We start from the raw sequence: 15,499 nt of genomic DNA, 5'->3' as shown, positions 1-15,499 counted from the left end.
TTTGGACTGTGGGAGGAAGCCGGAGAACCCGGAAAGAACCCATGAAAACAACTGGTCATATGCTTCTTTAAATTATAATCCAAAAACTAAGTTGTCCTGACAAAATCAAAACGTAAAAGAAAGAACAATAGATAGTCCAATAGCTAGCTAGCTACATAGAAGGATCCATCCTTTGCACATTTACAAGTAATTTTTATGCAATTCAAGTTTATTTTAGTTAGTTAGTAATTCTCTTATATATACTTTAACTGCTAATTAATACTTTTCCCTATAATAATATTTATTTTATAATTTTCCCTATAATCAAGCAAAAGCTGGTCTAAAATGTCACATTTACAGAACTTTTATTTTAGCAAGATCGGGAAAGATGTCGTATTTTTGGTTGCCATCCTTTCCCTGTTTTTCAGTAAGGAACATAAACAAATAGATGATATGAATATTATATTTTCAGAATTGTAAAACCTTATTGTGGATGTAAGAGCCAAATTATGTGGATATTTTGCATCCAATTCATTGTGTAACATTTTATTCAATGGTATTTGATGGTTTGGGCACCAGGAACACTAGCAACCACTGTTGTGGAAGCTAATGGGGTTCCTTATAAATAAACAAATAAATAAACAAAAGCAGCATGATCACTGTCTGTCAGAAAACAAATGTATATCGATTGAAATAACATCTAAGCGAGAGCTAGGTGCAAAAGTGACACAACAGCAGTGAAAAGGCAGTGACTAGAGATACATTAAAGAGGGTGCAGCTTGATTCATGTGACATGAACAACACTGCTCTAAAGATGGTTTACACAGTAATTAGCAAATTGCAGAATGATCAACATTTTGACACACTCATTATTATTCAGCCAGTTACCCAATCACCCATCAAATTACATTCTTGTTGCCTATTAGGGCTGATTTGGTTCTAAAATGTTGATTATGTCACAGATGGGTTATTCTTAAAATATACATTTCTTTATAATCAGGTCTTTACCTATCGAATACATTGTGATCCACATTTATAATCCATGGTTTCTATTGACTACCGAGCTCTTCCAGTTTCCTGATGATGCATTTGTGGATAAAAAGTTGAAGGATAAAAATAATATTTTTTAGCTGTGGCACTTTCTCCAGTAAATGTAGACGACACTTGAGCAGGGGCGGCTTTTCTTTTTGAGCAATACTCAATTTACACATGGCTGAAAGGTCTCACATTCTTTCCCTCCACAGGTGGACCTGTCAAACCCCTGGATGCCCACTCTGCAAATTACATCCCCGACCATCTATTGGTGTGAGGCACCAGTTCAGCGGCCAGATCCGAGCGATGCTGCCCAAGTGTGCTCTCGAAGAGCAAAGAGACTGTGGATCGATTGCAGTATTGCCCGGAGCACTTACTGTTACTCACATCCAAACCACAAAAAACAATTTGGCTGGGCTTGCCCCCACGGATATTAATAATTGAAAGGTTTCTTGGTCATACCAGGTTTATTTCAAGGAAACAAGGGCCAACCGGTGATTTTTAGCACATATTTGTTCAGAAATACACCTCCCCACAGCTCTGTGATTTCTTGCAGAGACATTACCAGAACTCTGTCCAATAATCTCCCATGTTCAATTCATTTTTCCATAAAGCTTTTAGTGCCTTATGGAAAAGGCACTAAAAGTGCTTTTAGATCATTTAAATTCGTAATTTTCTGGAAAGCAAAGCAGCGGAAGCACCAGCTTGGCTCCTCCACCTGAAATTTGGGATCTCACAAGCCTTTCAGTTTGGATCAAAAGTTGTTTTAATATTGTGAGACACAAAGGCAGTGTGCTACCAATTCTTTGCAGCAAGTTCAAGTTCGAGTTCAAGTTCAAGTTCAAATTTTATTTGCCACATGCAGTGGCAGGTTGCCCTGCAGTGGAATGAACCCGCCCCCCAACCTTACAGTCAAAGACACCGATAATAACAATACTGTACTACTCAATAAGTGTTTATTGCACCATTGCCAGCACTGCTTCAGCAAGTGGTTGTGTATTGGTTCATACGCTTTCTGCTGTGCACTCGTAGTCTTTATGAATACCATCAAAAGACAGTGTGCCACAAGAGACCCTGTGCAAAAAAGCAGATGCTGTGTTTTCCACTCCTTGAAATATATTAATGACACTGTCTGTGAGAGGAGTCGGCTCATCACGTTGAGATCCAGTGTTGGAGAGTGTGGGCACTGACCTGAACAATGCACACTTCACTCACTCCCTGGGGCGCTTTCATGCGCATTTACTCACGGCAGGGACGAGGTCATGCTGCCCTTTTAGCAAAGTACTAACACACTAACAGCTCCGACACTACTGGCACACTGACTGAAACACGCACACTGCGCACACACACACATTCACGACGCACAGCCTTTCCAAAGCAGTCAGATATGACACACTTTCACCTGTGCAAAAAGACAAGAACATCGGCAGCAAGAGTGTGTTGAATACTTCAGTACATCTGCTCTCTTGCACACAGACACACTGTCACACACACTTCACATGAGCAAACACACACGCAGACAGGAAGCATCTTATCTGCTGATACTCCTTTCAGCCTCCTGGGGCCTGAGAGCTGAAATCTAGGTGCTTCTGTCTCTCGTCTGCCGTGGTTTAAGCATGTGGCACCTTCTTCCAAAGCCCATTTCTTCCCAGACAACTGCTTATCAACAAACAATTTAAGATCCAAACGTATACTGCTCTCTATACTGCTCTGACAACATTGGTCTTTTTCACTGACACTTTCTCACTTAACCTCTTTCAGGAACAATACTTCTTTCTCTTCAGGATTGCTGAAGCACTGCGTAAGCAGTCTTGAGACAATCTAAGCACAAGGCATGTCACACTGCTAAAAAAAGCAAATGCATATGTATGTAACAGCTTTCAGGTTAATTAGAAGTCATGTCTATATACAAGTACACAACTAACTCTACATGTGGTACATCCCTGTAATAGAGTTAGCACTGTTTATTTTCTTTTATTTAATAGTTATGATTTAAACTTCCACATCAAAGTTAATTGATTAATTTTAAATATAATAGACTTAAATATATGTAATATCTCTTATACTGTTTGGTGACTATCCTTTTATTATCGATCCATATTATCGGTCAGAGTAATTCGGAGAATACAGTGCTTTACTTTTGAAGGCAGCTGGAAGAATAAAGCACCTTGAAACAATGTTTCTACATTTTAAAAGGACTCTCTAATGCACTTTGTCTGTTATTGTGGTTGTTACATTATGTTTCATGGGCTGTTGTGATCACTAGGGCTAGGAGTGGTCTGCGGTTTTGATTGAAGACAAGTCATTGTCAAACCTTCTCATTGTTGAAATATAATTGCTGAGTGCATTACTAAATTATATTTTGAAATACTGCACGGCTATTATTGCAAACATAAAAATTCGGTGATGTATCACAAGAAATACAACTTCTGCTCTCTGTGCTTTGAAGCGCACATGTGCCATCAAAGATAAATGTTACCTTGTTCTGCTTTTACCTTTCTTTTTATGTCGGTCATGAGTGATTAGAGTGTTTTTCCGGGTGGAAGATGCATCTTGAGACATCGTGTTAAGATGTGTCTCCCATCTACTTGAGTCACATAGTCATGATATTTTTGGCCAGCAAGCATATCCTGTACATCTTAGACTTTGAAGTAAAATTACTTAATTGCAGCAATTATAAACATTACACAGTAATCTTTTTCTTCTTTTTTTAGTAATAGCATCCCGTTATTTTTTTTTAAAGCAAGCTTTGTGTCATGGTCACGAGCCCTGTCGCCTCCATGTGCTTAACTCGACAGCGTATTTGGTCAAACGTAAATTCTGTTGTGAATGGTCCTGTGACAATTCCAGTCACACTGCTTTCCACCTGGCTTTGCTGCCGGGTCGTAAGAAGAACTTCTTACAATCAAGCTTACCAATTAGTTGATGTCTTATTTAAGCTCAGCACGGATGTTGATGTCTCCATGTTCTGTACCTTTTGTTTGAGACCCTTATTTAGCCTGTGAATACTACAAGCAGACACTTAGAGGACATATTTTGCAGATACAGCCTGTAACTTTGAACACAAGTACCAGGTAGACTTAACTCTGTGTTTGAAGTAACCGTTACTGCCTGCGGCTGGGTCCGGTTTAGACACATATCCACACACGCTCCACTAACAGTGCACATGCCTTACTTGTTTTTCAGTTTAGCCACATTTGCTGCAAGGATGTTGATGCTCTGTAGTTTGTTTTGGACAAAGAGTTAGTTACATTTGATTTCTATCTTCTTTTGTAGTAAGTCATTCTGTAAACGATGTTAGCCTACGCTTGGTTTTGTTCCTTTCTTTGATTTGGCATCACTCACAAGCTCATGCAGTTTGTCTCATTTCTGCAATTTATTTCATCTTCTTGTTCTCATTCTTTCTTTTTTTTGTTTGACAATAAATATCTTCACAGAAACCAAGAATATCTGTTTGTATGTTGCCTCACTCCATCCAGTTTGAGCTGCGATATAACGCTTGTGACAGGTACACACATGTATACATGGAAAATGCAATGATCCAAATATTTCAAAAGCGAAAGCTTGTTCATTTTTATATAAATTTTTTAGCATACCTTTCTTCCCATGTGGTTCTTCGCAGCTGTCATATAGACATGCACCCCAGGGTGACCACCCGGTGAGTAAGCAGTAATGCTGGCAGGGAATGGAGCAGTGCTGGACAGCCAAAGGAGGCTCTTCACCATCACACAGCCTAGCATTTACAGGCCTGGACACTGAACAAACAAAAGAAGCACAGGGAAGGATAAACCGACCACAAGTCAAAACACATACAGGCAGTTGTAGAGTGTGTGTGTGTGTGTGTGTGTGTGTGTGTGTGCATGCGTGCAAGTAATATGTTTTGGAATGAAAGCCAAACAAACATACTGTACGTGCTAGTTGATATGAAAGTGATTGAATGAGCATATGTGTTATCAGAGCAGTTAGTTTTGATTGGCAAGATATGTATTACTTAAAGTAAAGTCTACAACTTAAACTTTCTCACTACAGCTGGTGAGAAATAGGTTACGAGTAGAGAAAAATGCTCATTTCTAACTTAAGAGGTAAAGTGGAAGGCCAGTTCAGTCTCACAGGAAAATCTGTAACAGCTGGGTTGGTCTACTGCATAAATGTACTTTGCAATAAAGATTTTTTTTTGCCAACATGGCGGCGCGTGCACACGCAGCGGCTTCTCTCTCTACCTGAATATTGTATATTGTATATTGCATAGCTTTCTTGTTAATTTGTATTGTATTTATTTATTTAAATTTTTACTTTTTAATTATTTTATTTGCATTTTTTAATCACTCTCTTATTTAAATGTTCATTTGCTATTTCATCTAGGGTTTGAGAGTAACGAAATTTATATTCTCCGTATGTCCTGTACATGTGGCAGAATTGACAAATAAAGTTGACTTTGACTTTGACTTTGAAAATGGTAAAATCAGGAGATACCTAGAGTTTTAGAGGGACCAATTGTAGAGGCAGGAACCAGTAACCTTGCATAACGGGAAAATATATGGTGAAGGATGTGAAAAGGTCTACCCAAAATGTGGTAATTTTGTAACTCTAACAGAATAATTTTAGTGAAATTAGAATTATGGTAAGTGTAAAACAAAAATAAAAATACAATATGAAACTATGTCTGACAGTAATATATGAAAAACTAATTGGCCCCATAACAAGGACAAAAAGTCTAAAAACAAACAGCAGAAAAGTTATTGTTACACACAGAATCAAACCTCAGTCTAATGAGAGTAGTTCCCATGACAAACCAACTAAACTGTCAAAATGAAAAACAAAATAAAACAGACTAAAAAAAACCCCCAAAGAAACAAAAAAAAAAAAACTTATGAAAGGCAGAATTTTAATTCCTTTTTTTTTTTTCTAAAAACTGTGATGTTTTGTGTTGTGCAACAATATAGCTTTAAAACATTTTGCATGGGACTCAGCTGAGAGGGCAACGACCAGCTAAGGGAATAAACAGCAGCTCAACAGGGAGATATTAAGTCAAGACACGGTACGACCAATTCACTGCTAAGCACAGCTGACATTATTTGAAGATCACAGTCGGCTCAGCCACCTGTAATGGGCTCTGACATTAGTCTTTCTCGCAGAGTAAGTGACTATTTTTTGCCTGTCCACAACATGGGGATTTATTCAATCTAATATTCCATTTTGATGCACCTCAGCACATTACTGAGAGGCAAATTTCCATTTAAATGAGAGCCCATAGAGATATTCACTAAATGTCCACTGTGCATTTTGTCCTTTTACCAAAAGTAATTTACGTGGTATTTGATCTCCTTTGTAAAATGAGATGCTTGCCTAAACACGTTGATAAAGTGCAGTATAGATCTTTCTGCTTTGCTCCCTAAATTGTGTTTTCATGTTTGCCAATTGTGTTACAGTTGTAGGCATCTAATAAAACCTGATTGAGCTCTTTATATTCTCCACATGCCTTGCAGCCACATCTGTTTATCATGTAAAACTGTACGAGTCACATCAAGGTAAACACTGAACTTGAAGTATTGATGTTGTCTCTCACATCCAGTGGTTCAAAGAGTTGCTTTCATTCGTACTCTATACTTAGCACATTCACAAATATACAAGCATTTCTCTGAACACTTCCTTCCAAAGGCAACACCTCCATCACACAGCTCAGGACTTGGGTCAGAACTATATGAAAATATGGATGGAGGCAAAGTTAACTTGTTATTATTTAATAAACTGTTGTGTTTTAAGGGGAGGCAAAGATGCGATTTGCAAAAAGAGAATCTTACAGTTGGCAGCCATTAAAAACTACCAACTGTGTTTAATTAAAAAGATAAATTAAATACTTAGTATGCATGCTAGTCTATTCTTAAAGTGATTTATAAGCCTAACTTTAATTTTGTTAATTAGAAAGTATCGCCTTTCTGTTCATAAATATTCAGTAACGGTCTATGTCTTCCTGCTGCCACAACTTGCCATATTGTGTGTGAACACACTTAGGAGGGTTAGACTGGGTTTCTGAAGTGTTGATAGAGATTTTTGTTCCTTTGCTTATCTTTTTTTTTTTTTGCATCAACTTAAACATGGGCAATATGCCAAATGTAGAACAATGAAAACACAGAGACAATTCCCTTCCCCGTTGTTGTGAGCTGCAAATAAACATGTTCTGCAATAATAAAGGAATCCCAGTCAGCTAAGCTGATTAAGTTCAGGGGAGAACCCCCAGGGCCATTGCATTGGAGACCAAATTGAAATCGGTTTAACCAACAAATAAATAATCATCACTGTTGTCTAGCATTATTTGGCAGTATATCTCTTTGCAAAATTACTACAACACGTAACGACATTTTTTTTAAGGATGTGTGACAAAACAACAAAGAAGTCTTTAAACAGATGCAATTGTTGCCCCAACTGCCTGAACCAAAATAATGAATCTGACTAGATTATCCGTTTTTGGGTCATATTTTAAAGCTAGACTTTACATTATTTTCAGTCTCTACCTTCAACTGAACTTCAATATAGCTCCGGCAATAAACAAGATACATTAAACGCACGCACAAACTATATATAAAAAAGTAGTTCTTATTATTTGACTAACAGCAGTTCCTTATTTTCTTCAAGTCTGTACCGTGACTAACCTCAGATATTTATGCAGTCTGTCTACATTTTATTACAGGGCTTTAATAGTTATACATTTCCTGATATTGCAGCCACAGTTCACAGTGGGAGGGATGATAAGTTCTTCTCAGCAGTTGAATTAAAGTAATATTTCACATTTACTTCAGCTTGTATGCCATATTTGGAAAAAACCATGAAAACACACTTTCCTCCTGTCTCTCACACTTTTAGGTCTCAAATTGTTTTACTTGTTTTCTGAAAAAGGAACTAGATTTCTGTTAAAGAAAAAGTTTGCTTGGTAATAACTGGTATGTATGCATTCTACCTCCTGACCACATTATACAGATTATTATACAGAGAAAGAATATTTCATTCCACTGCTATGTTGATAACACGCAGACATTCTTATATTAGAAATTGCTGGTCACATTTTTTGTTAATTAAATTCAAATAAAAGAGGAATTCTTATCACTGGTACAGACAATCTGCATCCAACCATGAAGTCCTCCCTCAGTCCTTTATCCGTTCATGGGCTTTAGTGACGCTCAGTGTCATTCATGGTTTTGGATTTTTGTAACGGTCTTTTAAACTCGTATCAATCAGAAAGCATAGAAAAATTCAGACTGTGCAAAATGTAGCAACCAGACTTCTTACAACAACCAAGAAAAAATTATATTACACTAATCTTAAAGACTCTACACTGGCTGCCCATCACTTTAAGGATCGATTTTAAGATTTTACTTATCACTTTTAAAGGTCTTCACGGCCTGCATTCAGAATGCATGCTGAAATTGCTGTTCCTGTACCAACCGGTGCGCAGCCTCAGATCCTCAGGCAAAAACCTGTTAACTGTTCTCACCTCAGTGAGTGTTAGCTGTGAGGCCTCGCCCGTTTAGGGATGATGTGCCTGAGAAAATCTGGCTTGCCTCACCAGTTTCTTCTCTCACTGCTAAAGATTCCTTTTTATTGTAAGGCTTTGGTGTGATTTCAGTATAAATATGATATTTTTGACCTTGTTTGTTTAACTTAAACTTAACTTAAAAGAATAGATAAAGCTCAATAAAACTGAATCACAATCTTATTCTTTACTATAATAGACAATATCATATCTGTAATATACAATCCAATGTACTGTACAGGGTAAAATAAGGATTGTAGCGGAAAAAAGAGCTCAGTTCATTTAGCATCGTTACAGGTGTATTTTTTTTTTTTTTTTTTTTTTTACCTTAGCCTGACTAAAAGTAGATTTTTAGTCTTGTAAATTTCCACAGTACAGTGGGGAATGACCATAGACACACTGATTTGCTTACTGAAGAGGAATATTTCCCGCAGTCTTATACAGTGGCTTGTGAGTAAGGAATATCAGTCAAAAACTGTTCTGCAAGCACTTTTTTTTTTCATTTGAACAGTCTCATTTAATTATTCATTTATTTATTTATTTTTTAAAGCAGAAATTCAAAAACCTTTTTACTCAACAAAAGCAACATTTGTGAGATGTGTGAGAGTTAATTTCATTAGCATCTTTAGTAGCTTTCCTGGTTTAAGTGCCATTTTATATTTGCTGTCTCTTAGTTTGATAATGAATCTGCATTATTTTCTGACCAAAGAGGCCCAATGCTTGTATGTTCATGAAAAAAACTGCACTTTCACACTTTCAGAGGTACAATTAGCAATTTCTCTGTGAAGGTTCTCAGTCATCCAGGTCATGGTAGTCTAAAGAGCTTGGAAAGAAAAGTGTCTGGACTTCTTTGAGTTGCTTGAAGACGTTCCACCTCTCATCTGAGAAGCTCTTTCAGCTCTAACGTCAAATGGGGGAGAGTCCCAGATTTAAGTCCTAGGGGAGTGTCCCCCAAGGGGGTCACAGGGGTCCTGTTGATCCTCTACCTAATCACATGAGCCAAGGTGTGAAAATGGGTGTAGGTCACAATCAAAAGTTTCGGGGGAACCTGCTGTGAAACCTGGCCCCACCCTATGATGTGGTTTCCTGAGGTCAACAGGCCCAGGATGTGAGTGGGCATTGAGGCATCTGGGAAGGGATCTCAAAACTGGGTTATAGATGGCAGACAGTTGGTGTCGTAAGCCACCGCCTCTGTTCAACGATGGTCACTCACAATGGACGTAAATGGCTTCTTTCACTCCTCTTTCAAACCATCCGTCTTCTCTGTCCAAAATGTGAACATTGGCATCCTCAACAGTGACCTTTGTCCTTGATGAACAGCCGAGTCTTGTCCCATCGAGGTGGCTCTTCTATGTCGTGTAATACGTTTACGAAGTGGCTGTTTTGTCTCTCCAATGTAGAGGTTTGAGCATTCCTCGCTACACTGTACAGCATACACTACGTTGCTACGTTTGTGTTTAGGAGTTTGGGATGAACCAGTTTTGTCTGAGTGTGTGGCTGTGTCTGAAGTACACTGGGATGTCATGCTTGAAGAAGACTCTCCTGAGTTTTTCTGATAAACCGGCAACATGGGGGAAGACAATGTTGTTGCATTTGTCTTTCTGATCCTCCCTAGTTGGTGTCTGAATAACTAAAGAAGCTTCTCGGATAAGAAGTGAAACGTCTTCAAGCAACTTAAAGAGGTAAAGAGGTCCAGACACTTTTCTTTCCAAGCTCTTTAGACAAATAACAATTTCACATGCAGAACAGTGCCCCACTGTTGGTCCAGATCTTGGCTGAACTTGGCTGAACTTGGCTGAACCCAGCGATACCAGATCACGCCGTGCAGCCGACGCGGTTCTTTTCGGTTTACCGCATGGACAGGACAATGGAGTCGGGGAAGAAAAGAGGTGGTGGAGTGTGTTTGATGGTGAACAACAGATGGTGCGACAGCACAAACATCTCCCCACTCATACGCTCTTGCTCGCCCAATCTGGAGCTTTTGATCGTTAAGTGTCGCCCTTTCTATCTCCCTCGGGAATTCACTGCGGTCATTGTTTACATTTACATTCACTGTTTACATTCCGCCTCACGCGGACTCGGACACTGCCTTATGTGAGCTACATGAGGCTCTCACACATCAACAAACACTTCACCAAGATGCCGCACTCATTGTTATGGGAGATTTTAACAGAGTGAATCTCAAACGGACATTTCACAACCTTCACCAGCACATCAACTGCCCCACCCGGGGCACGAGGACATTAGACCACTGCTACACTCCGTTCAAGAACTGTTACAAGGCTCAGCCCCTGCCGGCATTTGGAAAATCGGACCATTCCGCCATCTTCCTCATGCCTGCTTACAAACAAAGGCTAAAGCAGCAACCACCAATCAGGAGGGAGGTCGCTCGCTGGACGGACCAATCGGTGGCCGCGCTGCAGGACGCACTCGATGACGCACTGGATGACGCAGACTGGGACATGTTTCGGCGCAGCTCTGATGACATCAACATGTTTACGGAAGCGGTTGTGGGATTTATCGGGAAACTAGCGGACGACACAGCAGAAAGAACTATCATCCGAACGTTTCCCAACCAGAAGCCGTGGGTGGATAAAAACATCCGCGACGCTCTGAGATCACGCACCGCTGCCTACAATGAAGGGCTTGTCTCCGGTAATATGGACCTATACAAGGCTGCGTCCTACAACGTGCGCAGCGCGGTCCGAAAGGCAAAGCGGAGCTACAGGGAAAAACTAGAGTCACAGCTACGACAGTGCGACTCTAGGAGCCTGTGGAAAGGACTGCGGACTATAACGGACTATAAACGACCAGCTTCTTCAATGATGAATGCAGATGCTTCACTGGCTGATGAGCTGAACACGTTTTATGCTCGCTTCGACGCCGCAGCAGCAATTAAAACAACAAACGGCTGCGCGCGCTCAGAGTGCACCAGTGAAGAAAATGCATTCGTCATCACAGAGCATGCCGTGAGGAACACCTTCAGGAGGGTGAACACCAGGAAGGCAGCAGGACCAGATGCAATCCCTGGCCGGGTCCTTAGAGCCTGCGCTGATCAACTAGCACCGGTGTTCACGGACATCTTCAACCTCTCCCTGGCCCAAGCTGTGGTTCCCACGTGCGTGCTTCAAACAGTCCATTATTGTCCCTGTTCCAAAGAAACAACAGCCCCGCTTGCCACAATGACTACCGTCCAGTAGCACTGACTTCAATTGTGATGAAGTGTTTTGAAAGACTGATGAGAGATCACATCACCTCTTCACTTCCTGCCACCATCGACTCACTTCAGTTTGCTTACCGGACTAATCGTTCCACAGACGATGCCATATCTCACCTGCTCCACACATCCCTGAGTCACCTGGACACTGGCAGAGGGAATTATGTTAGGATGCTGTTCGTGGACTACAGTTCAGCATTCAACACAATAATTCCCTCTAAGCTTTTCACCAAGTTGACGGATCTAGGACTCAGCTCATCACTGTGTCAGTGGATCCTCAACTTCCTCACAGACAGACCCCAATCAGTGAGGGTGGGAAAACAAGTCTCCCCCTCCATCTCACTCAGCACTGGAGTGCCTCAGGGCTGTGTTTTAAGCCCCCTGCTGTACTCACTGTACACTTATGACTGTGTAGCCACATCCGACACCACCTCCATTGTCAAGTTTGCTGACGACACTGTTGTTGTGGGCCTGATCTCCGACAACATCGAGACTGCCTACCTGGAGGAGATTAGGAACCTGGAGACCTGGTGCCAGGAGAATAACCTCCTCCTAAACATCAGCAAGACTAAGGAGCTGATCGTGGACTTCACTACAAAGCAGGCGAGGAATTACAAACCCCTCATCATCAGTGGCACGCCAGTGGAGAGAGTGGACAGTTTCCGATACCTGGGTGTCCGCATCACTCAGGACCTGTCATGGTCCTGCCACATCAACACCCTGGTTAAGAAAGCCCGTCAGCGTCTCTTCTTCCTCAGAAGACTTAGACTTCCATCTGCCACTGAAGGTGCTCAAGAACTTCTACTCCTGCACCATCGAGAGCGTCCTGACGGCAAACATCTGCACCTGGTTTGGGAACAGCACCAAGCAGGACAGACGAGATCTGCAAAGGGTGGTGCGCTCGGCAGAACGCATCATTCATTCAGAGCTCCCTGACCTGCTGTCCATCTACACCAAGCGGTGCAAGTCCAAAGCTAGGAAGATTATGATGGACCTCTCCCATCCCAACAATGGACTCTTCTCACTGTTGAGGTCTGGGAAGCGCTTCCGCTCCCTTAAGGCCAAAACAGAGAGAATGAGGAGGAGCTTCTTCCCCCAGGCTATTCGGGGCCTGAACCAGGTGTAGGACTGGACTCTCCCAAACACGTCACTATAAGACTGGACTCTCACACACGTCACCACACATTTCCTATAATCCTATAATTCCTATAATTTATAATCCTTATCTTTATAATCTCTTCTGCTATTTGCACATTCTTTACTGTAAATTCCTAAGTTAATTTGTAAATTTTTGTAGTAAACTGTAAATTGTAAATATTGTAAAACTTTTCTTCTGTCATTTAATGGTCCGGCATTGTACAGCTACAAGCATTTCACCCCCATGTCATACTGTGTATGGTTGTGTGTGTGTGTGACAAATAAAATTTGAATTTGAGATCTTATATTGTATTGTACCTTGGTAAAAGACTCTTTCTAGTTGTACTTAGAACACATATCAGTTACAGCAATGAAGAATGTTTATCATTTTTTGTTTCGTACCTAAAACTATTTTGGATTTGATGGCAACAACATGTCTCTTAAAAGGCTGGAAAAGTAAGTGGTACTAAAAAGAAACAGCTGGAGGAACATTTTGCAACTAGTTAGTTTAATTAGCAACCGGTCAGTACCATGACTGAATATAAAAAGAACATCTTAGAGAGACAAAGCTTTTCAGAGGTAGAGATGATAGAGCTTCAACAATGTGCAAAAAAAACTGTGTGTGTAAATTTTGGAACAATTTAAGACATCAAATTGTGGATATCCCATCATTTACAGTACATAATATCATCAAAACATTCAGAGAATCTGGAGAAATCAAGAGAGAAGGCTGTAGATCCACACTGGTTGCCCATGATCCTATGGCTCTCAGGCCTCGCTGTATTAAAAGCAGTCATAATTGCATCATGGAAATCACTGCATGGGCTCAAGAACACTTCAGAAATCATTGTCTGTGAGTGCAGTTCAGCGTGCCATCCACAAATGCAGGCTAAAGCTCTATCATGCAAAGAAGAAGCCATATGTGAACGTGATTCATAAATGCCACCATGCTGTCTGAGCCAAAGCTCATTTAAAATGGACTGAGGGAAAGTGCAAAACTCTTCTGTGGTCAGAATTGAAATTTGAAGTGCTTTCTGTAAAATATGGATGTCGTGCCCTCTGAACTAAAGAGGAGAGGCAGCGACGAGCTTGTTATCAGTGCTCACTGAAAAAGCCTGCATCTTTGATAGTATGTATCTTCGTACATTCAGACGACCCCCGTACCTTTCACATCAATGCTTAAAGGCATACGCTGGTTTTACAGCTACATACGCTCCTTTTTTCAAGGATGACCCTTGCATATTTCAGCAAGACGATGCTAAACCATGTGTTGTAGCTGCTGGAAAAGCATAGCTTTGTAGCAGAAGACTCCTGGTGCCTGCAGTACACACCTTCCCCCAACTGAAAACACTTGATGTATGATGGAGTGCAAAATATGACAGCAAACACCCAGGACTGTTGAGCACCTAGAATCTTTTATCAGGCAAGAAAAGGGCAACACTCCTCTTCTTAAAGTCCAGCAACAGGTTTTCTTGGCTCCCAGATATTTACAGACTATTGTTTAAAGGTTTTATTTACATTTTTTAATTTACATTTAAAACAGCATCCAAATATTGTGGGAATTAGGTTTGTATTTTTCTGCTCATTGCATTCACCTTAATAATGTAAACCACAAACAAACCATGGAAAATTATTTATGGTGCATCTCTTGAGTCACTGTGTTTTTCCAGCAAGCCCAAGGTCAACTGAAATAAAGGCATTTTTCCCCTTACCCTCCTTTCTGTGATGTGGTGCTGAGGCATCAGGGACTTGAACACAGTAGGTCTTCCTGGTCTGGATGCCCCCTCCACATAAAAGGCTGATGTTTGCCAGTCTCCGGTTCTGCTGGCTCAGTAAGGGTAGAATCCGACATTCGCCCCAGTCAGTGGTCCTCCACACATACCTAACAGAGCATGCAAGGATGCTAATTAGTTATATTTGCAATGTTAATGAGTTAAAAGCTGATAAATTGAATCAGTGATGGAGCCACTGTTTGATATGTATTACAAAAAGTCAACACTTGTTTATGTATTTTCAAAAACAAAGTTGTAATCCATTAAGAAATAAATTGATAAATGATCGTACTTAAGAAGGATAAAGCCTCAGTATACACAAAGCCGTGCCAGTTGCTTTCAAAGAGTCACACAAAGCAAAAGACAAATTAGTGAGAGCAGTCTCTGGCAAAAGCATCTCTCACAGTATGTCAGAAGAAGGGGGTGTGGGGGTGGGGGGTGATTATTTTGATTTCAAAACTTCTAAACAAATGTTTGGTTTCATCTATGAAAAATGCAGTGATGCAGAAAGCAATAATATTTGAAGAGTTTACCAGAACAACAGCCTGTAGTAATCTATCAAATGCTTAATTTCCGTAATGAGTTTTCCCTAATCATGTAAATCCTCTGCTCTCAGGCACTCAGTGTAGATTCAGCAAATAAAACAAAATCTACCAGCAGGGAAAGTAATTCTCCATTGACTACTTTGTTGTGTGCATGTTATATTAGCTAAATCCTATCGTAACCCAAATGCTCCAATACAATGGCATTCTGTCAAGGCCTCTTTTTATCATGTCATGTCTATGGGGCTCCCTACAGTACACAACATTATTGTGATGCTAAAAAAAACAGTGT

The 15,499-nt window shown here is 40.4% G+C and overlaps 1 protein-coding gene across 1 annotated transcript in view; it reads right to left on the bottom strand.

The window, feature by feature from the left end:
• Positions 1–15,499, bottom strand: part of thsd7ba (thrombospondin, type I, domain containing 7Ba) — a 197,440-nt gene that overhangs the window by 100,011 nt on the left and 81,930 nt on the right. Inside the window, exons 6-7 of the mRNA XM_085248678.1 lie at positions 14,606–14,775; positions 4,608–4,766 (exon numbers count right to left, since the gene is read on the bottom strand). Of these exons, the coding sequence (XP_085104804.1) occupies positions 4,608–4,766; positions 14,606–14,775 (329 nt within the window). The remainder of the gene's footprint in view (positions 1–4,607; positions 4,767–14,605; positions 14,776–15,499) is intronic.

Source organism: Mchenga conophoros, linkage group LG16, assembly GCF_057382185.1.
Source record: "Mchenga conophoros isolate Kocher_MC1m ecotype Shallow Benthic linkage group LG16, M_conophoros_male_GT1.1, whole genome shotgun sequence".
Taxonomy (NCBI): Eukaryota; Metazoa; Chordata; class Actinopteri; order Cichliformes; family Cichlidae; genus Mchenga; species Mchenga conophoros.
The sequence above is the reverse complement of the archived record's forward strand: the minus strand, read 5'-3'. Positions and strand labels throughout refer to the sequence as shown.